Genomic DNA, 20,512 nt, shown 5'->3' with positions numbered 1-20,512 from the left:
TGCAGGACACTTGAGTGTTATCATGACTTATGTAATAGTTTTACCCTTCTTAGAAAAACCCTTTTGTCATAGTGGTAAATCAGAGTCATGCTAAGGAGGGAAACTTGGCCAAAATCTGTCACACTCCAAAGTGTGCCTCCTCCCAGTAGAGTGACACATTCAGACTTCCCACTGTTACAACAACCTCTGAAAACCACCTCCTGTCCTCCTCCTCCTCCTCCTCCTCCTCCTCCTCCCGACTCACTGGGTCCTTGGACCTGCGGGAAGGACGCCAGGTCGCTGAGAGGAGCAGCAGCAGATCTGTGAAGAATTACTCCCTTCGTTCACAAAAGAGGCTGCGCGTCAGCGTCAGCAGGCCGAGGGCCGAGGGCCGAGGCCGTCACAGGAGGAGTTTCAGTCGCGCTGCTGAAACAGTCGCTCATCACTCATGCGTTTAAACTGGGCGCATTCAAATATACATTCACCATTTTGTCATCGGTGCGTTAAAACATGCTTTCCCAGCTTGCATTCGCCATGCAACTAGAAGAACTGAGGAGCATACTGTTTCAAACATTTACCAGGTACGCCTACAGCTGCTTCTCTGAGTGCCTACGATCAATAACCCTGTTGGAAATAATGATCTCGCTACCGAAGAAGTACGTCGATCGCATTCAGGACCACCCATCAGCCAGTTTCCCCACAGCATCCAATATCTTAAGTAAGTGTGAGTTCAATTCCACTATTTGCTGCAAAAGATAACCAGGGACATTTTCATTCAGTTCAAACTTCATTTTCGCCCCACAGGAGATTTTTATCTGCGAATCCAATGAAGAGAATTACTTAAGAGCTGTGAATGCTCTGGGTGTCTCATCTTTAAATGCAAATTCTGTGAGCTTTAAAACAGACACTTACTCAGATATCAGGCCGTCTCTTCCTCTGGCGTACCTCTGGTTGAAGAACTCCTCCTCCTCCTCTTCGTCCTGAGGAAAACAAGATGTGGTTGAACTACAAAAACAAAACATTTTGTGATAAAACTGTTGTTAAAAAAACAGTGCAAACCTTAGTCAGTTCCTGTGCGTTGGCAAGATTATCCACAGCGATGGCCAAGAAGACATTCAGCAGTGTGTCTTACGTGGAGGCAGTTAAAGACAAATACGCAAAAATGTACAAACAAACATTTATACTCCTCTCTTCGTGGTTAGTTAGACTTCATATGCTAATATAATCCTAATTCAAGGTCTGAGATGCCTTAATTGACATTACTATAGGTGAATACTCAACGTCCAGGACATTGTCTGGTGTCAAATAGTGTCGTCCACGTTTCTCTTTCTATTAATCATTTCATTTCATTTATCTGGCGCCTTTTAAGATAATAATTCATGTCGGGGAAACCCCATAAAAACCTTCAGGGGACTTGAAGAGGAGGGCTCCCAAAAATAACAGAACAATTAAGTGGATAATTATCAAATTGATTACTGGCTTTAAAGAAGTATTAAAAAAATGTGTTTTATTTAATGAACCAAATACAAATTGAGCAATTTGTATTTGGTAAGTATTTGTCAAATATTAAATATACCAAGTTTGCGAAACAAGGGTAATGAATGACTTCTTGGAGCACAGTCTTATCCAGGCTTCTTGGTTGTGTTTCCTTAGTGTTGTTTTCTTTATTCAACTGCCTGACGAACACCGTGTGATTCAGTGAAAAGCAAGAGAATCGACTTTGAATACAGATGATTTTGTCTCCGTGTTGAGGGATCTTTCTGATGCAGCGTCTTAATATGTAAATACTGTGTGCTTGTACTCGGCCTGTTTACTGTGCAACAGGAATATGTGCGCACCACCACACATTCCTTGAACGTCCTAAATCGAATGGCACATTGTTTGTTATTTTAACCGTCGAGAGACAATTAGACTTCATCGATGAATGCGGTCTTGAAGCGCCCACTCGGTTTTAATTTGAGAGCATTCATGTCCAAATTACAGGAAAACTGCAGGAACAACAACTGAAGGCAGCACGCAGCGAGAGTCTGGCAAAGCATCACAAAGGAGGAAACCCATTCTCTGGTCATCTCCACGGGTTTAAGACCGTTACGTTTCCATAAACAGCTAAAAATGATATAAATTATGTCAAAACGTATACAGATTTTGTCTGTATGTAATCAGCAGAGCGTAACTCTGACCTCTCTGATCACTCTCCTGCAGGACTTTACTTTTACTTCCTGATCATGCACAAGCATCGTGGTCGCATCGCAGCTCTCCGGCCACCCTTCGAGGTCAGCAAGGATACAGTTTCCAAACAGCGTGAGCACGATGAAGTAGATGGATGACCACATGCCGTACTGTACGCCTCCCTGCGAGCGGATCCCGTTATACATCACCTCGTTCCAGTCCTCGCCGGTTAAAATCTGTTGGCAGATGCACAGAATATTTAGCATGGATAATTAACATATCTCACATTAGGTTCAGGGGGAACATCGGCCTAAAAATACTACAAACAGGAGACGAATCCCCCGTCAGGCAACCAGCTCGTAATGTAGCATTAAAAATGACAGCAAGATAATAATTACTATGTGCGCTGATCAAAACACTCTTTTGCAGAGCAGTTGATTCGTAGCAGATCCGATGTGGACTTATTCACGTTTCCCTCGTCTGATATTCATGTGCGCATATGTGTGCATGGATGTGTGGGATGATAGCGGAGGCAGGGGGGTGGCGAGCGAGTGAGCAGAGTTGTTTAATCTGCGCCTGGGGTGAGAAATATGCCAGGGTGCAATGTGTCATGGAGAGCAGGCAGAATTAGGGGATCTGTGGGAGCCAAACCTGAAACACTGTCATGATGGCAGCTGGAAACGTGTCAAAGTTGGTGGGAGTGTAATCTTCAAAGATGAACCTAAAAGGGAAGGCAGATAGAAAGCAGGGTCAGATATGACCAAGGAAGAATAGGAGGAGGAAGGAGATGGAGGAGGAGGAGGAGGAGGAGGATGCGCAGCTATTTTCATCCGGACATATCATTTCCTCTCCTCTTCATCAAAGGCTGAAGGAGGCTCTCGTTCGGCGCGCGCGGTTTCAGAACTCCAGCGTGATCAGATGAAGACGTTTAAATATAGCACGTGGAAAAATCAAGGGCGGATTTGGGATTTGAATACTTGCCTCCCTCCGAAGAGCTGCATCCCGAGCAGCGCAAACACCACAATGAAGAGGAAGAGAAGGAACAGCAGGCTGATAATGGACTTCATGGAGCTCATGAGGGACACAACCAAGTTCCTGAGAGAGGCCCAGTATCTGGAAAAAAGAAATAAAACAAGTCATTTAAGCTGGATATGTATATATATATATATACATATATATATATATATATATATATATACATATATATATACATATATATACATATATATATATATATATAACATATATATATACATATATATATATATATATATATATATTTTTTTTTTATGGGAAAAATTTGTCCAGCTTACTTGGTGATCTTAAAAATTCTTAGGAGTCTCAACGCCCTCAATACGCTGATGCCGAATGACATCCCAGGCCTGAAGAAGCCCCAGACCACCTCAAAGATGCTGCCAACGATGACCTGCAAAAAATGTCATACAGTAACTAATCATGTGTTATAGGGTCTGAACACCAGCATGTGGAGTTACTCATTAGCTAAAGCTAAAACACTCTGACATAACCCAAGAATCTACCATCGGGATATTACAATAGATAAACATGAAATAAAGACTTTTTACAGTGTAAAAACCTGCAAAAATAAAGGAAACTACATATGGAGGCATCTGTTATCCAGCTTACAATTATTGATAGGACAAAACATTTTGTTGGTGCAGGCCAAGATGCAGTTGCAGCCTTCTTTTTATTGCTTACTTGATGACTGAAAACGGTCGTATCATCGGGTAATAACCAGATTTAATGGAGGATGTAATGGCGTACCTCGGATTTTTGCTAAAGAACAGCTCTAAAGGCTCGCTCTTCTCTCCTCTGCTTTAAAAGTCGATTATCTTAGCTGTATGGGAACAGTGTTTATTTATACCTCGTCATCAGACGTTATAGACAGTTATATTAACTGGCCTGATCTACGCGCCGGGATAAATCCTGTTAATCGTTCCTACCGTAACGCGGAGTCAGAATAAGCGGTAGAGGACCTCACCCCACAGTCGAAGCAGTTGAAGGACGAGTGGAAGTAGAGCCGGAAACCCAGGCCGTACATTTTCAGAAACATCTCAGCCAGAAACAGCCCCAGGAAAACAAACTCTGCATAGTCTGGCGATTAGAGAGGAAAAGCAATTAAGTGAAAAAGCAGAATTATGGAGCGAAGTAAAAAAAAAAAAAAAAAAAACAAAAAAAACTAAGCCTTTATCAGATATTACTTATCCAGTGAATCACCCCGGGTGAGTTTATAAAAAGAACAACAACCATTCATAAAAGAAACCCACAGAGGAAGATGGTGAGCCAGTCGGGCTGGTTGTGGTGGACGATGGCCACGCAGATGGTGTTGAGAGCCACCAGGCTGAGCACCATCAGGTAGAAAGTGTCCGTCTTCACCATGCGGCGAATGGAGATGCGCAACATTCGCTCCTTGCGCCGCAGGTAGGCGGCCGGGCCGCGGCGGCCGCTGCGGAAGTTCATCCTCGATCGGGACATGCCTGGAGGATAAGGAGGCAGGATTGAAAAGAGGAGGAGGAGACGGACGCACACGCACAGGAAGGCAGGGATGATGCGTAGGTGAAGTGTACAGTATGGGAATAAGTCATGAGCTCAGGGAGGATTGATATGCTGTAAAGAACAGGGGGAAGAAGCCCACTGTAAATACAATGACTAACTGCACACACTGAAATGTTCTTCACTCACTGGCGGTAGACGTGTCTGTAAACTTGTCGTCCCCTGGTGCTCCTCGCCGCGCACCAGTCTTCTTACTTGCTCTCTTCAACACTAAAAAAAAGAATCAACTTTAGCAAAAGCTACTGGAAACTTTTCAGTCTTAACATATTAAATAATAACTCCCACTGAGTATATAAGGTCTAAATGAACTAAATAACAGTAATGGCTCATATTTAATTAGTTAAGGCTTATATTACGTTCATACACCGGGTCCATAAATTGATGACACCCAGAATATAATAAGAAATATTTTGCTTGTACATGAAACCAAAATCCGATAGTGTCTCAACTTTCCTTCGAGTCACTGTGACTCTTATGGGAACAGTCACCTCAAATGTGCACTTACAAACAACCTCTTACAGATTTTATATAATGCATCCATCATTTTCCACATCGAGGCACAGTTTTCATAAACCTCTTACTGAGAAGTGTTTTTGTGGGATCAGTTGGTAACTTGGCACTAAAACAGACATTATTGGATACTTGCTGTTTAATAGGGTTTAAGCCGTTACATTAACGTGTGCGAACTTACCATCTAAAGGTGATCTCCCTGAACTTTTATTCTCCTCTGCCAGCATGACTTCCTCTGTAACATAACAAAGCCCAGACGTCACAGATGTATTTGTCAAGACATGACAAGTATTCATCCCAGGCTTTTATTGTTTACAGCAAACATTTTCCAGGAAACAGGTGTGAAAGCGGCTTTCAGAGTCCGGCGTGACCTTCTTCAGAGGCAGCTCTTATTCTGTCTTACATTCCTGCAACCTCTCTTTATACCCCCCCACCCCCACCTACACTCTCCCACATCTATGCACACATACAGTAAATATGCACAGCAGCTCTCTCGCGCGCGCCCGTGCACGCGAACACACACTGACGCACGCAAATTTAAGTCAGTGAGTCAGTATCACCTTTTTCTCACCCTCAGCTTGCGTGGGTGATGTCGATTGCCACTGCAACACTGTGCGTTTTTTGCAACTCAAGGAAACTACTCTATCGCAGATCTACAACTCTGAAAGGGCCTGTAGCAGAAAAACACTCTTTTAAATGGGGAAAAACGGATAGATTTGATCACAAAATCAATGGTGAAACTTAAATATTCTGTTAAAAAATTAAGCATTGAACTCAGTGAACTCATACCTTATAAATATAACGCAGTTAGCCTAGCTTAGCAACAGACAGCCTGGCTCAGATCAAGTTTGCAAATATGCCCATCAGTGAGTTGGTGTACGTTCGGCACATTGTTATATTTTATGCCGTTATGTGTTTGTGGATGCATAGATTTGGAAAGTATTAAACAAAAGAGAGAAACTGCATCTTGCATGTGTAAAGCACTTCACGTAGCTTCATGTGGGATTATTTCCTAAATGAACAAAGGGACTATCTTCTGCTTGTAGCTACATTTATAAACCAATATAGCAAAAACTAGAAAGATGGGGAAACGTGAGCAAGAAATATAAATATACCTTTATATTGCATGCTCATGAGATGGATTTTGCACATCTGCTGTTAAAACGAACCCTTCAATGGTGATTTTTGGGTTTGTCTAAGTGATGAAGGAGTATCTCAGTAAGTTGTTCTGGTGCCCAGTACCTGCCCTGTCTATCCAGGCCCGGTAGCCGTTCAGTTCTCTTTCCACCTGCTGCTGGCGACGTAGCTTCATGAACGCCCTCCGGTTCTCCACCCTCTCCCTCTCCTTGGCAAACTCCCTGAAGAGAGAAAACAGCTGTTTGAATTTCATAATACAGGCACCAGGACAAAACCGCAACTCGTCAGGGGTATGGGAGGGGACTCACCCAGACAGGACTCCCAACACGAGGTTCAAGACAAAGAACGAGCCGATGATGATGAGAGGGATGAAGTATATCCAGTTCCACGTCGGACCCAAGGCATCGTTGGTCTGAAACATTCGTACCATTAAACACTAATAAATCGGCGTCACGCTCTGTGGTTCATGCGTCGGTCGAATACTTGGGCCTACATTGTACAGAACGGCCGTCCATCCCTCCATGGTGATACACTGGAAGACGGTGAGGACAGCGAACAGGATGTTGTCGAACTGCGTGATGCCGTCGTTGGGGCCGATCCACGTGTCGTTGCAGTCGTACTTCTCTGGGCACTTCCTCACGCCGCACGCAAATGCCAGCTCCGATGAGTCAACGGTCTCATTATCTGCAGAAATAAAACATAACTGGCATTCGATCGTGTCCACGCAAACACACATCCAGCATTAGTTTACAGGAGCAAACCCTAACCTTTGAGTTCTGCACAACCTTCAAGAAAACTGAGCATGAATTTGCACAAAGCAAGAAACGCAGAGGTAAAGGGCTAATTCATATTATATTGACAGATACCAAATAGTGTAGTAAGTTTGAAGAGAAGAAGGTCAAGCTTCAACTCCAGATGCAGGATTTATTAAGGAGTAGTGCAGCACAAACAGCTGGTTAGGCCTTATTTTCTTCATTGTAAAGAGTCAGACTATGAGCTCCTCTAACATGTATTGATTACTTGCTACTTACAATAAAACCTCAGCTTGTTAGTTTTAGACTTTGTTTTTTGTGTGGATTAAACCAACGGGATGTCATGTGTTCATTATGTTACATTTGGACAGACTCATGACATCGTCTTCTAAGCTAAATTAAGCTAAGCTAAGCTAAAAATTATTCACCATATAACAGTGAGAGATACTCTACTTTAATTTCGGGGTACCTCAGTACAAGAAAACTTCTCAAAAGTCATTATGCATTCAGCTTTTGGCTTCCACTGAAAATCTGTTGCCTTGAAAAACGCACATGAAAATTGTGATTGATTATGCTGAATCTAAAAGTGTAAAACTTGAAACCTCAATTGCACACACACTGACGGCAGTTGAGAAGTATTGTTTCCAAAAGTTAGACTCGCATCTATGCATATTTACTTTTTTTGTGTAAGATTTTCCTGTGTTCCATGAACCTCGGTGGGACGACTCGAGAGTCACGTGTATTTTTCCTGCTTTGAACACTGCGGACCTACTCATATCGCAGTTCAACTGTGAGTTGTATTGGGCGTTGACAGTAAATGCTATGGTGTGGCGTGTGATTACAGAGTAGTTGTTGACTAATTAAGCAGCAGCTAAATTAGCCTGCAACTACTGTAATAATACCTCTGAGCTGGCTGCTGCTGCTGCTGCAGGCCTTGCTATCTCACACAAAGCTGTTCACACCCTCAGTTTGAGAACAATGAGTAAAAGCACGCACTCGGTACACCTGCTCAGTCCGTCATAAAAAAAAAAATCCCCAAACAAATACTCTCCAGTAGTAACGTAGTAGAAGCAGGTGCACTTCAGGATCTCTGGCCCCCAAAAAATCCATCTCAAGCTCATGAATACGATATAAACCAACACTTTATTCAGTATGAAGACTGATTATTATTTAAAATCTGACAGAAGTGAACAAAAACAAGCTGTTCACACTGAAGTCCCCCCCGCACACATACGCTTTATTTACGTTTAAAGAAGACGCTGTTGGTACGTACGGTTCTCACCTAAGATGTCGTCCGACGGCAGGCAGGTGTGGTGAAGCTTCCCGCTGTAGAACTCCAGACCGATGATGGCAAACATGAGGATGGCAAAGAACAAGAGCAGGCCAATCTGGAGCAGCGGGATCATGGCCTTCATGATGGACTTCAGCACAATCTGCAGGCCTAAAAAAATGTTTGAGTATTGTTAATGTTGCACAGGTTGCCCTAAACAGATTTTCTTGAATATAAAACTGAAGCAGAGCTGAGGAGATGGAGAAGGCTATTTTGAGGAGCCTTAAACAAAATGCAGTCCTGATACCAGAAACTGAGCCCACAGCTATGCAATAACCTTTTAACATTAAATATAGATGAAAATACTGTGTACTGCATGGCTCTGCTATTTTTAGCTGTGTTTGTGATATGAAATACACAGGGGAAAAGGAAAAACACACTAATGATACAAAGTTAAAGGGTAAACGGCCTCTGAATAAATCATTTCAAGATCCTGGAAGGTCAATTTTTAGATTTTTCTTACAGGATATGAAACTCTTTTTATTATACCAATGTTTCGGAACACCAGCCCTAGTGTTCTGTCTTTATTTCTTACAGATTTGTTCATATGCAAATTTAGTACAATTTTGCATTTTTGATTTTTACTTATATTTTATTTTTATTTTATTAGCTTTTTACTTATATTTTATCATTTTATTTTACATGTTTACTCATATTTTATTCTTTTTATTAGATTTTTCTTTTCTTCTTCTCTTTCTTTCTTAGGGGAGTTTCTTATGTGCAACTGAGCTACTGTGACCAAGACATTTCCCTTGTGGGTGAATAAAGTCTAAGTCATAAATTAACATTGTTGAGTTAGAGGTCAGTAACAGACTCACTGGGGATCCCGGAGACGAGCTTGAGAGGCCTCAGGACTCGTACCGCCCTCAAGGTCCGAAGGTCGACTGGGATGTTCATGTGGGCACCAGCAGTGGCCAGGATCCTATTATATACAATACATAGACTGATCAAATGACAGTAATACATCTCTTTTATTACTTATTGAGACATCATGACCTAAAAAAGAGAAAGACATTTGGGTTAAAGTACCGACTGTGCAGCAGGGACGTGTAAAAAAACATCCATTAGCAGCTAAATCTGGTACAAAACCTCTCTTTACTTTGTTCAGATTGATGGTTTTTGTCTGTAGTGTCTGAAAAAAATGGATTAAAAATAGATCAAATGAAAAAATGGGTGTATGTGAAGGACAGTTTTGAAAAAACAAAACAAAAACACATTCATTTTATAGGTGATTTGATGCCACACGGACAACTGTACATCCAGTGAGCGGTGCAGTACAGTACATCCATTTAGTGCACCAGACTTGCACGGTGTGAGACAAAGAATGCACAGCCACATACACCTGGCAGGCATCTCTACTCACATTTGCCCACGCACACATTGATATCTCTCCACCTACACAAAAACACTGCAAAACAGCAACCGGCAGGCAATGTCTTGACAACGTAAAATCACATCTGGATCCGGTTCTTGTAAGGGATGTTGTGTTATTTTTAAAAGAATAAATGAAGAAAGGATAATGTTACAAACAAAAGTGTAAAATTCTTGCAGAAATTAGTCAATAAAAACTAAAAAAAGAAAAAAAAAATCTGCGTCCAGGATAAACATTAGAGATTCAGCGTCATCCGTTAATTTGTGATATTCCAAATTGTGAAAATCATCCAAGAAATCAGTATCTGTTTTTCTGATTTGCTTTAAACACACGCACATACACAGATACAAATATACAAAGTTTTTTTTTCATCTCTCTCTTTTTAAATCCTTGGACAGTGTTGGGAAGTGTGGGGGATGGTATACATATGAGTGTGTGTGTGTGCGTGTGTGAGCAGGGGGTAGAAAGCACATGGCAGTAACTCAAGTGTAAACCCACGCAGAATCTCTCCTGAAAGCAGTGGGAGGGAGAGAGGCCAAGCCAGCGAGTGAATGAGTGAGGCCTTGGACGCACTAATGCGGATATATCTGAAAAACACTTTTCCAAGTGCCAAAAGCCCATCGTCCAAAACGCCACGTTCAGAGCCTTTTCTAAAAGTCAACTGACTGGACCCGATGCTGTGACGTGAGAATTTATTTGCTTCAATTAACCTAAAAGCTGGAACACATTCAGCGATCTCTAAACAGAGGAGGTGGACTGAGACACCGCTTACTGGCTACTGATGACACAGTCTTAAAATCTGTCTCAAAGGTTTCAGCACCCATTATCACTTTGAGTCTGGCGAACGTCTGGCCATTAATAGTTTGCTACAGAACCGCTAATCATGAAAAAGAAGATAACACCCAGGCTGGTTTGGTCATAGCGGAAAAAGGCTAATCAAGAAATTCCTCCCCCCTGCTATGCTTTCCATATGCTTCTTGAGGTAGTTGAAATATCCAGCAGTAATATCCAGGGTCTCCTCACAGCTGGCTGTAACCCTAAGCCTTATTTTATTTTACCAACATCCTCTAATGGCAGCTAAGTATTAAGTTTTAGGTGCGCACCACACACAGAAGCCCCACATAACATAAAAACCTAAACTCACTGCCAGTCAATCACAACTGAAGAAGACACCCACCATGGCTTTAGCTACGTACCATGAGTTAAATGAGGCATTTTGTCATGATGTGGACAAAGGGAGCATAAATAAAAGAGAAAATGGTGAAACAAAATCATTTTCACTAATTAGGGTCTGTTCGATTGGGTGCAAGCTTCAGTGTGCATTGGGTTTTAATAGATCTGTGGATAAGAGTTCAAAAAAAAAAAGAAAACCTGGATTTGCACATGTCGCTAATCACAAATAATGTGCACTGAACTGCAAAATGAACAGAAGAGAGTCAAGTTCGAACTCGAGATGCAGGAATTATTAAATGACAAACTTATTTGGTTCATAAAGAGTGATCTATTCCATGGAATATGAAGGTGTGTGGTGCTGGTGGTGGCTACCATAAAGCTAACAACCTAAGAACTCTCTCGATCCATCATCCATTAGACAGCAAATACTCCAGGAAAGGAGTAAAGGACTCCAAAACCAGCAGATTTGCCATAATGCAAATGATTGTGTCTTCTGCCCATAAGACAACCTGTCTCCAACATAAGGAGAGAAGATTACACTTGCAAAACTTTCAAAAAAATGATACACGCAGACTATTATTTTTTCACGATTTACACCAAAATATAAGAGTTTGCATGTCAACAACCTATGATTTCAAATATTATGCCTGTTCAAAATATGATTTTGGCACCGTCTCTTTCAACCTGTTCAACAACAGACCTACAGCAAACATTATACATACATACCTGTGCTGTGTCAAACAGATGAAAAGACAAGAAATGGATGAAAGTAGCATTTATATTTTAGCTGTTCTGTCACCTCTAAAGCCTCCATAGTATGTCATTTTATGTGTGACACGCTACCGCATACACTATTATCTAACACGGTTTCTGTATTTTGTGATGATATTGCTACACGCCATGGCAATAACAGCACAACACTACTAACACTATTAATAATCATGGCAAACGAACATAAACAAAGTCTCTCTATTTCCCTGCTGCTAATGAGGAGACCAAACAATCACGGTTAGCGACTGCAGACTGCAGCAGTAATTGGGTTTTTAGTGCGTGAGTGAGTGAGTGAGTGAGTGTGTCAGACAAAGAGATGACACAGCGAGAGACACCGAGACAGAGAGGGAGCAAAGGAGTGGGAGTCTGTGGAAATAGCCTTCAAACCAAACACTCTGAACAAAGACGGGCAGCAGCACAGCTCCTTCAAGGCTGCACTCTGAGCACAACAATTCAGCGGAGGCTCCCTCAAAATTAAAGCAAATAGTCTGTCTGCCTGTGGCATGAATCATCCCATCACACACTGAGGTCACTTTCTCCTGTTTAGTTTAGAAATTGTTTTCCTGCAGAAACAAAATTTCATTAAAACAGACGTTTTTCAGTGTCCATCTACCAGAATCATACATGTATTTATACACAAGATGCTATGGGCAGCGTTGTCACAGTTACCTTCAAAAAGTAATCTGATTACTGATGACTGATTACTCCTTTAAAAAGTGACTTAGTTACCTCACTGATGACTTGATTTTAAAAGTAACCAAGTTAGATTAGAAGTTACTTTATCAGTTACAATCAGCAGCTGTCCCACCCCAATAAAGAAAATGTTTTCTTTTTTTTTTTTTAAAAAAGGCTGCATTTCCTCCACAAAATGCTGCCTGACCAACTTCTTCCACTCTCCCCAATTTATTAGTTTTGCTCCAAAGTCTTGACTTACAGAAAGCTAAAATATAAAATGGTAAAAAAAATGAAAAAAATGGTAACGATCAGTAACTTGGATGAGTAACTTCTGATTATTGGTTTGGAAATAGTAGTGTGTTATATTACTCATTCCTGGAAAAAAGAAAGCTTCAGGCATCACCAGCATCGCTGGCTGTGGAAACCAATTTGGAGTTTGAGGGAGCAGTTCTAAGCCTGTTATAAAAACTCAATGCTCCTTAAAAACTCTATATGGTACTCCACAGGGTCACCTCTCTTTTGCAGATGATACTCTATATATATATATCACCCCGGTGTAACTACTTTCATCCTGAATCATTGAGGAAACTTATGAATCCTTTTCTGAAAACAAAAACAAATGTAAAAGATAAAGCTGTGCTCTGACAATCTGCGTCTCATAAATCTGCGTAGTTATTTCCAAAAAAAACTCACAAATTTATCTTCAGTTTTCATTTTCACGATTTCCTTCTTTCATTTATCATCCGCATGTCAAAAAAAAAACTGACTTCTGCATTTAATGATCTCTGAAGATATTGGTATTTATAACAGATTACGAACACTGGTGACATGTTTGCAGTGTGATGAGAGTTTCAAGGTGTATCAAACTAAATAGACAACATGTTGGAAAGGCATTCGTTACATTACTGTATAGTGGACATTACTGGTCACTACTCTCTGGACATTTATACCTTGCAATTAATCAATAACATCTATCTTATACTGTGTACTGTATAAATTCACTCCACACATTCTTTCTGCTCTATTCAACTCAGGGTTGCATCAGCCACTTTATGTATATTGTATATTGTCATGCCTTACGTCATGTTTATCTTTAGTCTACTTTGTATATACAGGATATATATATATATATATTTATATTTTATATATTTTCAATGTTTGCAGATTTTGTTTACATTTTTGTTTAGCTGCTGCACCGTAGGCCTTTGAGGAAGGTAATTTCAATCCTGTATTGTGTTGCACGTGTCAGTCAATAAAGTCGACTTGACCACACTCGCTTGAAGTCATTCAAAACCTACTGATGTGCTCGATAACAAATTTAGTTCATGTCATTATCAATGATAAAACATGAGTGAAACAGAAAAAAATGTTAAATCTGATATACTTACAGCAAAAAATAATCATATCATCCCTTAAACCAAAGCTACCATCGAGGTAACGAAAACATATAACACAGCTATGCAACATGCCACTGTAAGAATTCAACCCAACATAACGATCCAGCAGTGAGCTCACATCGAGAGGCTAACCTCGTCCTCATAGTCTCTTCAAGTTGAAGCGCTGCTGCAAAGCATTGTACCAAGCTGACTCTGGAGAGGCTGAATTCATTACATGCACAGAGAACTCAGCCTCTCCCACACACCTCCACCTACACGAAGAGCACCACCAAAAACTACAGTAATCAGCAGCATCACGTTGCTCGCCATTTCAGCGCAGCTCCGCAGATGGCAATGCACAGCTGAATCAACATTAACATAATGCATCAGCAAATTAATGGCTCCGAATTAAATCAGGGGAAAAAAAAAAAATCATTAACCATGCGTCTAATGGCAACATTAAAACTCTTCCGCTGAACTGGGATTACACGAAGAAAGGAATTTGTTCAATGTTAGTCATAAAATCAATGGTTGGGTGTATGTTTTCCCACAGAAAACTCACCTGGGATTGTAAGCTATTGTTTAGTCGGCTCAATTATGAAAGCAAAATTAGAGTTGAGGCCGCAGCAGCCGTCGTTTTAAACTCAGTACAACAAGCCGTGGTATGCTGACTTCAATCCTGAATTACTTTTTCTAGTTCTGTTGGCTGCAGTTTGAATTTACAGATTAACATTTTTCCGCAGTATTTTTGAGTACTTTACGTAAAGTTCAGACTTGGTTGCTAAGATACTGCTCATCCAATCAAAAGCAATTGATGTTCACAGTTATGTTACAACTATGGCAAACACAACAATATATTCAACTGTTGTGTGGACAAATATGTATAAGTAGAAACTCATTCGGCCTGACATATAGTTACGTAAACAGAGGCTGCATGTCTACTGTTAAATGTAAATGTATTTTCATAAAACATCTTCAAGAAACTCAGAAAAAGGTCCAGTTTCTCTTGTTCCCTTGACCTCAATGTCTGAGAACCTTTACAGATGTAAATATATTTAGCAATTTAGAATTTTGTCATCCAGACGTGTGGTTTGCATCCCATTATTTCCTGTATTGTTCACTTTGAAAGTGTCATTTAGTCCAGCTTTGTCCGGCACTTGGTGGATTGAGAGTCACTTTACGTGGAACAGTGTTTTAACTTAGTAAATATCCACTTACATGCTTTGTATCTTTATAACTAGGTGAACTTATAGGCGGGTACAGGGAGCAGTAAGCAGAAAATGCCACTCACACCCATGGAGGCTAATTTGTATGTGGACTAGTTTATTATTTTGCACAGGGCACATTTTTAAATAAAGTCAGGTCAATAAAATTACCACACATGAGCACAATTCAGAAAAAGTGGAAGCAAATATGCAGTACCAGTTGTCGACACGTGGGGGCTGTAATCAAATAAAGTGATAGAGTAGATGCACGACGCACTGATGACGGCTGATAGGACACGCTGAATGTTCCCTCTTTAATTGGTTAATCCATCCATGCATGTATGACTTTTATCTCTCCTGCGCGTCTATCTTTGTGCCAGATGGCTAATGAATCACTCCAGACTCCCACCCAGTTGTATTATTCATCCCGTCTAAAGAGCAACAATTTTAGAAAAAGTGTCACACTCTGCCTGAGGGACAGCGAGCTGAGGCAACAAAGGAAATCTGATATCCGTCATGCAGAGTGATGGGGGGGCTGACACGCGCGCACTCACACGCTCACAGCTGGAGTCAGTATCATTCAATATCATCAGGTCCGAAGAGGGCGTTGTCAGAACTAATCTAACAACGGGAGGGCAACAGGTTCGTGCAGCCTCAGAAACGGAGTAGCAAGCGCTCACACGCACACACGCACGAGTCATTTGGGACAGATTTCACTGCTAATCAAAGCATCAAGTCCACCTGTGTCAGCCTGTTTGCCGCGGGATATAATTGACCATTTTAGGAATCTCAGAGGTTTAAATTGGATTGTGGTTGTGTCGTGGTCGTTTTTGCTACACACTCCTCACTCAGATTAAGGATTTTAATTGAGCTCGGTGTCCCAACAGACTTGCTTCTAGCAATTCATTAATATGAAATGGAATGAATGCCGCCAGCGCTGGCCCAGTGGCCTCGATTTTATTCCCAGCCGGCCTCCATGACACATGTGTGTTTTCTTTTAAGTCTGACTTACTTGTCGTGTGCCACCAGAGTGAGAAGGAGAGTGAGCGTGTGTGTGTGCTTGTGTGTGTGTGTGTGTGTGTGTGTGTGTGTGCGTGTGTGTGTATGAGAGAGGGAGAGCAGTATATGTGCTACCAGAAAATGTGTCAGATAGGTGGCAGGAAATCAGGTCGTCCAGCCACAGCTGCAACTGGTAACACAGAAGACAATCTGTGGGCTGCACACTGACGACATTTTACACCGGGAGCGACTTGATTTCAGGTGGAGCAGAGGAGCGTAACTTCAACTGTTGAGTCCACAAAAGAATTATTTCTCACAGCATGCCCTAAAAACACTGTCCAGCAGTGTAACTTCTCACTTTGCTGCTGTAGATTTGTATTTAAGTGTGACAGCATCCCATCAGCGGTGCCGAGTGTGGACGCATGACACATCTGAGACACATCTGTCGAACAAGCTCTCAGATTCTTTGCTTAAATGCTGACGTTTCATCAGCAAAAGTATCAGAAGCAAAGCAGTAATTCTGCAGATGAATAACCTCTGTGACTGATACGCTGTGTTATGACATCCTCAAAATCACTAACACTGACACCATGAAGTAATGTTTTACTGTACTAGCTGAATAGAGATAGCTTTCACTGCTTTATGTTCAGTTTGCTGTTTGGTCCAACATTTCTCTGACTCAGAGTCCGGCTGCTCCAATGTGTCACAAGATAAATCTGGGCGGTCATAAGAGAATTACTGGGAGAACAAGCGAAAAGCGAAATGAAGTGGATTAGAATTAAAACTACTCCCAAACGGAAATACTAATGTAAAAGAAACTTAAAAAAAATAAGTGTTCATTATGTGTTCATCACAGCCCTTCTTCAAGACACAGCCAATATATTTTGTACTGCCTTGTACAGAAAACGAGGACTGTAATTGGGTCTGGTAACAACAAACTCCCTAAACACCATCAATCGGTTGCACAACTTGCTCCACTGGCCTTTAAATGATAGTCTACTTCGCAATCTCTATTTTCAGTAGCACGTTTTGAAGGCTTGATTGGACAGAAAAAAGTGAACATCCTCCAACTGATTGTAATGGAGACACAGGTGGGAACATACCGACCACACGGCGGATAAGTGGTTCATAATGTGGCCGTGGTTCCTGTAAGTTCTTCTGCATCTTTCTGGCCTTTTCGTTCATGTGATCAGATCCGTGAAGAGCGCCTCCCACTTCTGAGTTGCAGATTTTCCTGAAGTCTCCCGCTGCACCAGTCATGCCTTGCTAGCGATGTTGTGTTTTTCAATAATGAGCTAGCCCAGTTGCTTTGTACCAAAGAGTGTTTGGTTTCTTTTGGCTGCTGAGCCTTTTAATGAGAAAAAAACCGATGGCAGTACGACTTGTTGCAAACTTTGACAGACACCTAATCAGAAAATTTACTGTTCAGATGCAATCGCTTACAAAATGACTTTAACCTTGTGCTTTCTGTGGAAATCTCTCAACAACACAGCTGTTAAGGGTTTAGGTGGCCAGTAACTAGCCTGTAAACGTGATGCCGATGCCCCTTTTATGTAAGAGGCAGAGATGGAGATAGGAAGAGAAATAAGAAACACTGAGAAAAAGAAAGATGTGGGAGTCAGATTGAAATGAGATGTCAACATGCCAGAAGCAATCTTCACTGAAAGCTGAATACACTGTACTTAGCCATAAACATCAAACCAGCAGTAACAATGTTTGACTGGTTCACAATTAATTCACTAAAGCCAGTTTTATAGGGAGCAAATTAAGTATCTCATCATGTTTTTTTTTCTTCCTCCGGCCTGTCTTGCCATCTTCTTTTTTCTACGGCTTGTGGTTTCGCTTCTCTTGTTTTCTCATCCACTCTTTCTATGCTTTTGCATAACATCTCAAGCGCTGCATTCATGTTTAATTCACAGAGGTCCTGGGGGCGAACCAAAGCAGGTTTTAGACACAACTGCCAATCCACTTATCCACCCACCTATCGCTGGCTGCAGCGCCTGGTTGTGCCATGGAAACACACATTTTCCTGCTTTTACGTGCTGTTTTTCTGTGGATTTGTGTAGCGTGTGAATGTAGGGGAGTATAGAGAACAAAAAAATGTCAACAAAGACCGGCCCCATAGGGTCAGGCATCGATCACATCTGTATGGTAGACTTGAGGTACAGTTTATCAAGCAGTATATCAGCATCCAAACTGCAGCAAAAGCGTGTATATGAGCATATTTGAAGAACGTTAATGCAAGCAGCGACACATGCACAAATGCACCAAACCTGACTTGACAATAAGTGTCTGAAATCCATCTGGTTCACCAGCTGCAGCTTGGTAAACTAAAACAATTTCCACAATTAATTCAAATAATTCACCATGGACTTCTAACATAAAAAACAGCTATACACACATGCAGATGCACATATCCACTCTAGTTACTGTTTACTGCTAAATGATGCTTTATTTTATAGAAATCCAAATATCAAGAATGACCTGTTCATAAAAATAAGTTGTCAAGTAGTGAATCCAAAGCCAGACATTGTGTTTACCTGTGTCCCAACCTACTGAAAACACATCAGTAAACCATGTTGTTATACTGGATGACACGTTCATTTATTACATGGAACACTGGCGCCCTGGTTTATGTCACAGACTGCTGTTTTAGGATGTAACTGAACTTGTACTCAAAATAAAATAAAAATATGTTTATGACCTGTATAGATTTCTGGACTTCAGAAACCAATGAGCCTTGGGTTCTTGCAGCATTCATATTGTATGGGACAGAATTTATAAATTACTACTAATTTTCTATTGGCTTTTCTTGCTGTATAACTTAAAAGCGATTTATACATCAGAAATCCCTAATAAAACCTTAACAATGTTGTCGATAATGTTGTGTTCGTGGGATTTTTCAACAGAAAGATAGTGTGTATTGATGGTGGCTATTAGATATTCTCAGGTCCAAGGTGTGCCACTAGGAATTTTGGCTACGTTGGCTTACTTCATATTGAAAGAAAACCTTTATTGCCACAGTTTTTAGAGAAACAGAGAAAACATCCCTCCATCTTGTTCACATTACCTTGCTAGCGTTCCTAGCTAACATGGCTAAGACAGAAGACTTATAGTGTGGGGTATAAAAGTGACTTTATCATTATATAATTACTGGTGAAATGTTCATGACATTGAGGGTAACAGTCATATAATAAACTCTTTTTTCTCTCTTTGGTGGGGAAACTCCTGCTCTACTAGTTAGTTAGCTAGTTAGCATTTCTTCCAAAAGTTGTGGTTGCTCAATGCTAATGCTATAAAAAAAAAGAGCCAAATCAAAACAAATAGCGCTGGAGCTAGTGGAACCGTAGCTGGCGTGTAACAGGAGACAGAATGGTAAAACAACTTCAGCAATAATATCATATACTTTATACTATCAGACTAAGTATAAACGAACGTCTGCACTGAGAAGCCACTGGGGCTAATCATATGCTAGCTAACAGGCAGGTAGCATAATGTAGTAAAATTCAAAGACACAGTAGAAAGATAAGAATATCAACATTTCCTTACAAAATTACAAAGAAATATTCTATTTGACTAAATGTGAAGTGTGTATTATTCCTCTGACTGAAAGTCTTCAACACACAGCATAGTAAGAAAAGCACAGGTTTAAGTTATTAAAGGCTGGATTCCATTTTGGTGAACTAGCTGCAAGTTATTGCTATTTGCTACCTTGAAATGAGGTTGTGTTTGCCATGTTCATGACAAAACTAGATATGAACAGCCCCCACCTGTGACATTCAAACTGTGCAAGTTTAAGATCATGAGTTGTGTTTGCTGAAAGCCAAAGTTTCCACAATGGTGGACAGTAAGTTAGCATGATTTAGTCAAGGAGAGTTTTTCCAGAGCTAATATTCCCCAAATCTTCCTTCTGGTCTTTTCCTTTCATTATAAGAGCTTAGTTTAGCTTGATAAATTGTGCCTAGATGCCAATCTTTTTGTGTACAGTTGCCTGGCCGCTCTGTTCCCATGACATAGTCTGAAGTCACAACTTGAGCACCAGTCATTTTGTCAACATGACTTTCAATGTTGTAACCACCAGTCTGTTTTGAGGACAGGCGTGTTTAACGATGGCTGAAATCTATTTAGGTTAACAAGTTCCAGGGTCCTGTTGTGGTGCTTGTTGGCTCACAGGAACAGCTTAATGGGACCGTTAATGAAACAAGCTATTGTTATCGCTATCACGCTGCCTTCAAATGGAGATTTGTTTACCGTGTTTAGAAGTAAACTCCCCTTGGGCTAATCAATGTTCTTATACTGGAAATGTTCAAGGGTAAGTCTAAGTTCATGAGTTGTGACATGTTTGTTGGTGTTTTTTTTAAAAATGGTGGGTGGGCATGGTGAATGAATTCATTGTATTTTAGGCGTACAGAGTTTGTTTTATTTAAGCAATTGTATAGTCAGAAAATAATGTTGATATTCCCAATGGCCTCTTCTTATTATGCTTTTGCATT

General features: G+C 40.8%; 1 protein-coding gene across 7 annotated transcripts in view; it reads right to left on the bottom strand.

Moving 5' to 3' along the window:
* cacna1eb (calcium channel, voltage-dependent, R type, alpha 1E subunit b) overlaps nucleotides 1–20,512 on the bottom strand; it is a 53,961-nt gene that overhangs the window by 18,937 nt on the left and 14,512 nt on the right. For 5 of the 7 annotated variants that reach the window (XM_047589667.1, XM_047589671.1, XM_047589670.1 and 2 more), the window contains 15 exons: nucleotides 9,267–9,370; nucleotides 8,392–8,559; nucleotides 6,860–7,050; nucleotides 6,675–6,778; nucleotides 6,472–6,587; nucleotides 5,411–5,464; nucleotides 4,849–4,929; nucleotides 4,434–4,643; nucleotides 4,148–4,260; nucleotides 3,462–3,574; nucleotides 3,130–3,261; nucleotides 2,800–2,869; nucleotides 2,267–2,384; nucleotides 1,039–1,106; nucleotides 892–959 (listed from right to left, as the gene is read on the bottom strand). In XM_047589667.1, the coding sequence (XP_047445623.1) occupies nucleotides 892–959; nucleotides 1,039–1,106; nucleotides 2,267–2,384; nucleotides 2,800–2,869; nucleotides 3,130–3,261; nucleotides 3,462–3,574; nucleotides 4,148–4,260; nucleotides 4,434–4,643; nucleotides 4,849–4,929; nucleotides 5,411–5,464; nucleotides 6,472–6,587; nucleotides 6,675–6,778; nucleotides 6,860–7,050; nucleotides 8,392–8,559; nucleotides 9,267–9,370 (1,710 nt within the window). The remainder of the gene's footprint in view (nucleotides 1–891; nucleotides 960–1,038; nucleotides 1,107–2,266; nucleotides 2,385–2,799; nucleotides 2,870–3,129; nucleotides 3,262–3,461; nucleotides 3,575–4,147; nucleotides 4,261–4,433; nucleotides 4,644–4,848; nucleotides 4,930–5,410; nucleotides 5,465–6,471; nucleotides 6,588–6,674; nucleotides 6,779–6,859; nucleotides 7,051–8,391; nucleotides 8,560–9,266; nucleotides 9,371–20,512) is intronic. The other 2 variants (XM_047589668.1, XM_047589673.1) reach the window with 1 other exon arrangement.

The sequence above is a fragment of the Mugil cephalus genome, chromosome 7 (genome assembly GCF_022458985.1).
Source record: "Mugil cephalus isolate CIBA_MC_2020 chromosome 7, CIBA_Mcephalus_1.1, whole genome shotgun sequence".
Taxonomy (NCBI): domain Eukaryota; kingdom Metazoa; phylum Chordata; class Actinopteri; order Mugiliformes; family Mugilidae; genus Mugil; species Mugil cephalus.
Note: the sequence above shows the minus strand (reverse complement) of the source record. Positions and strands in the feature narration are given on the sequence as shown.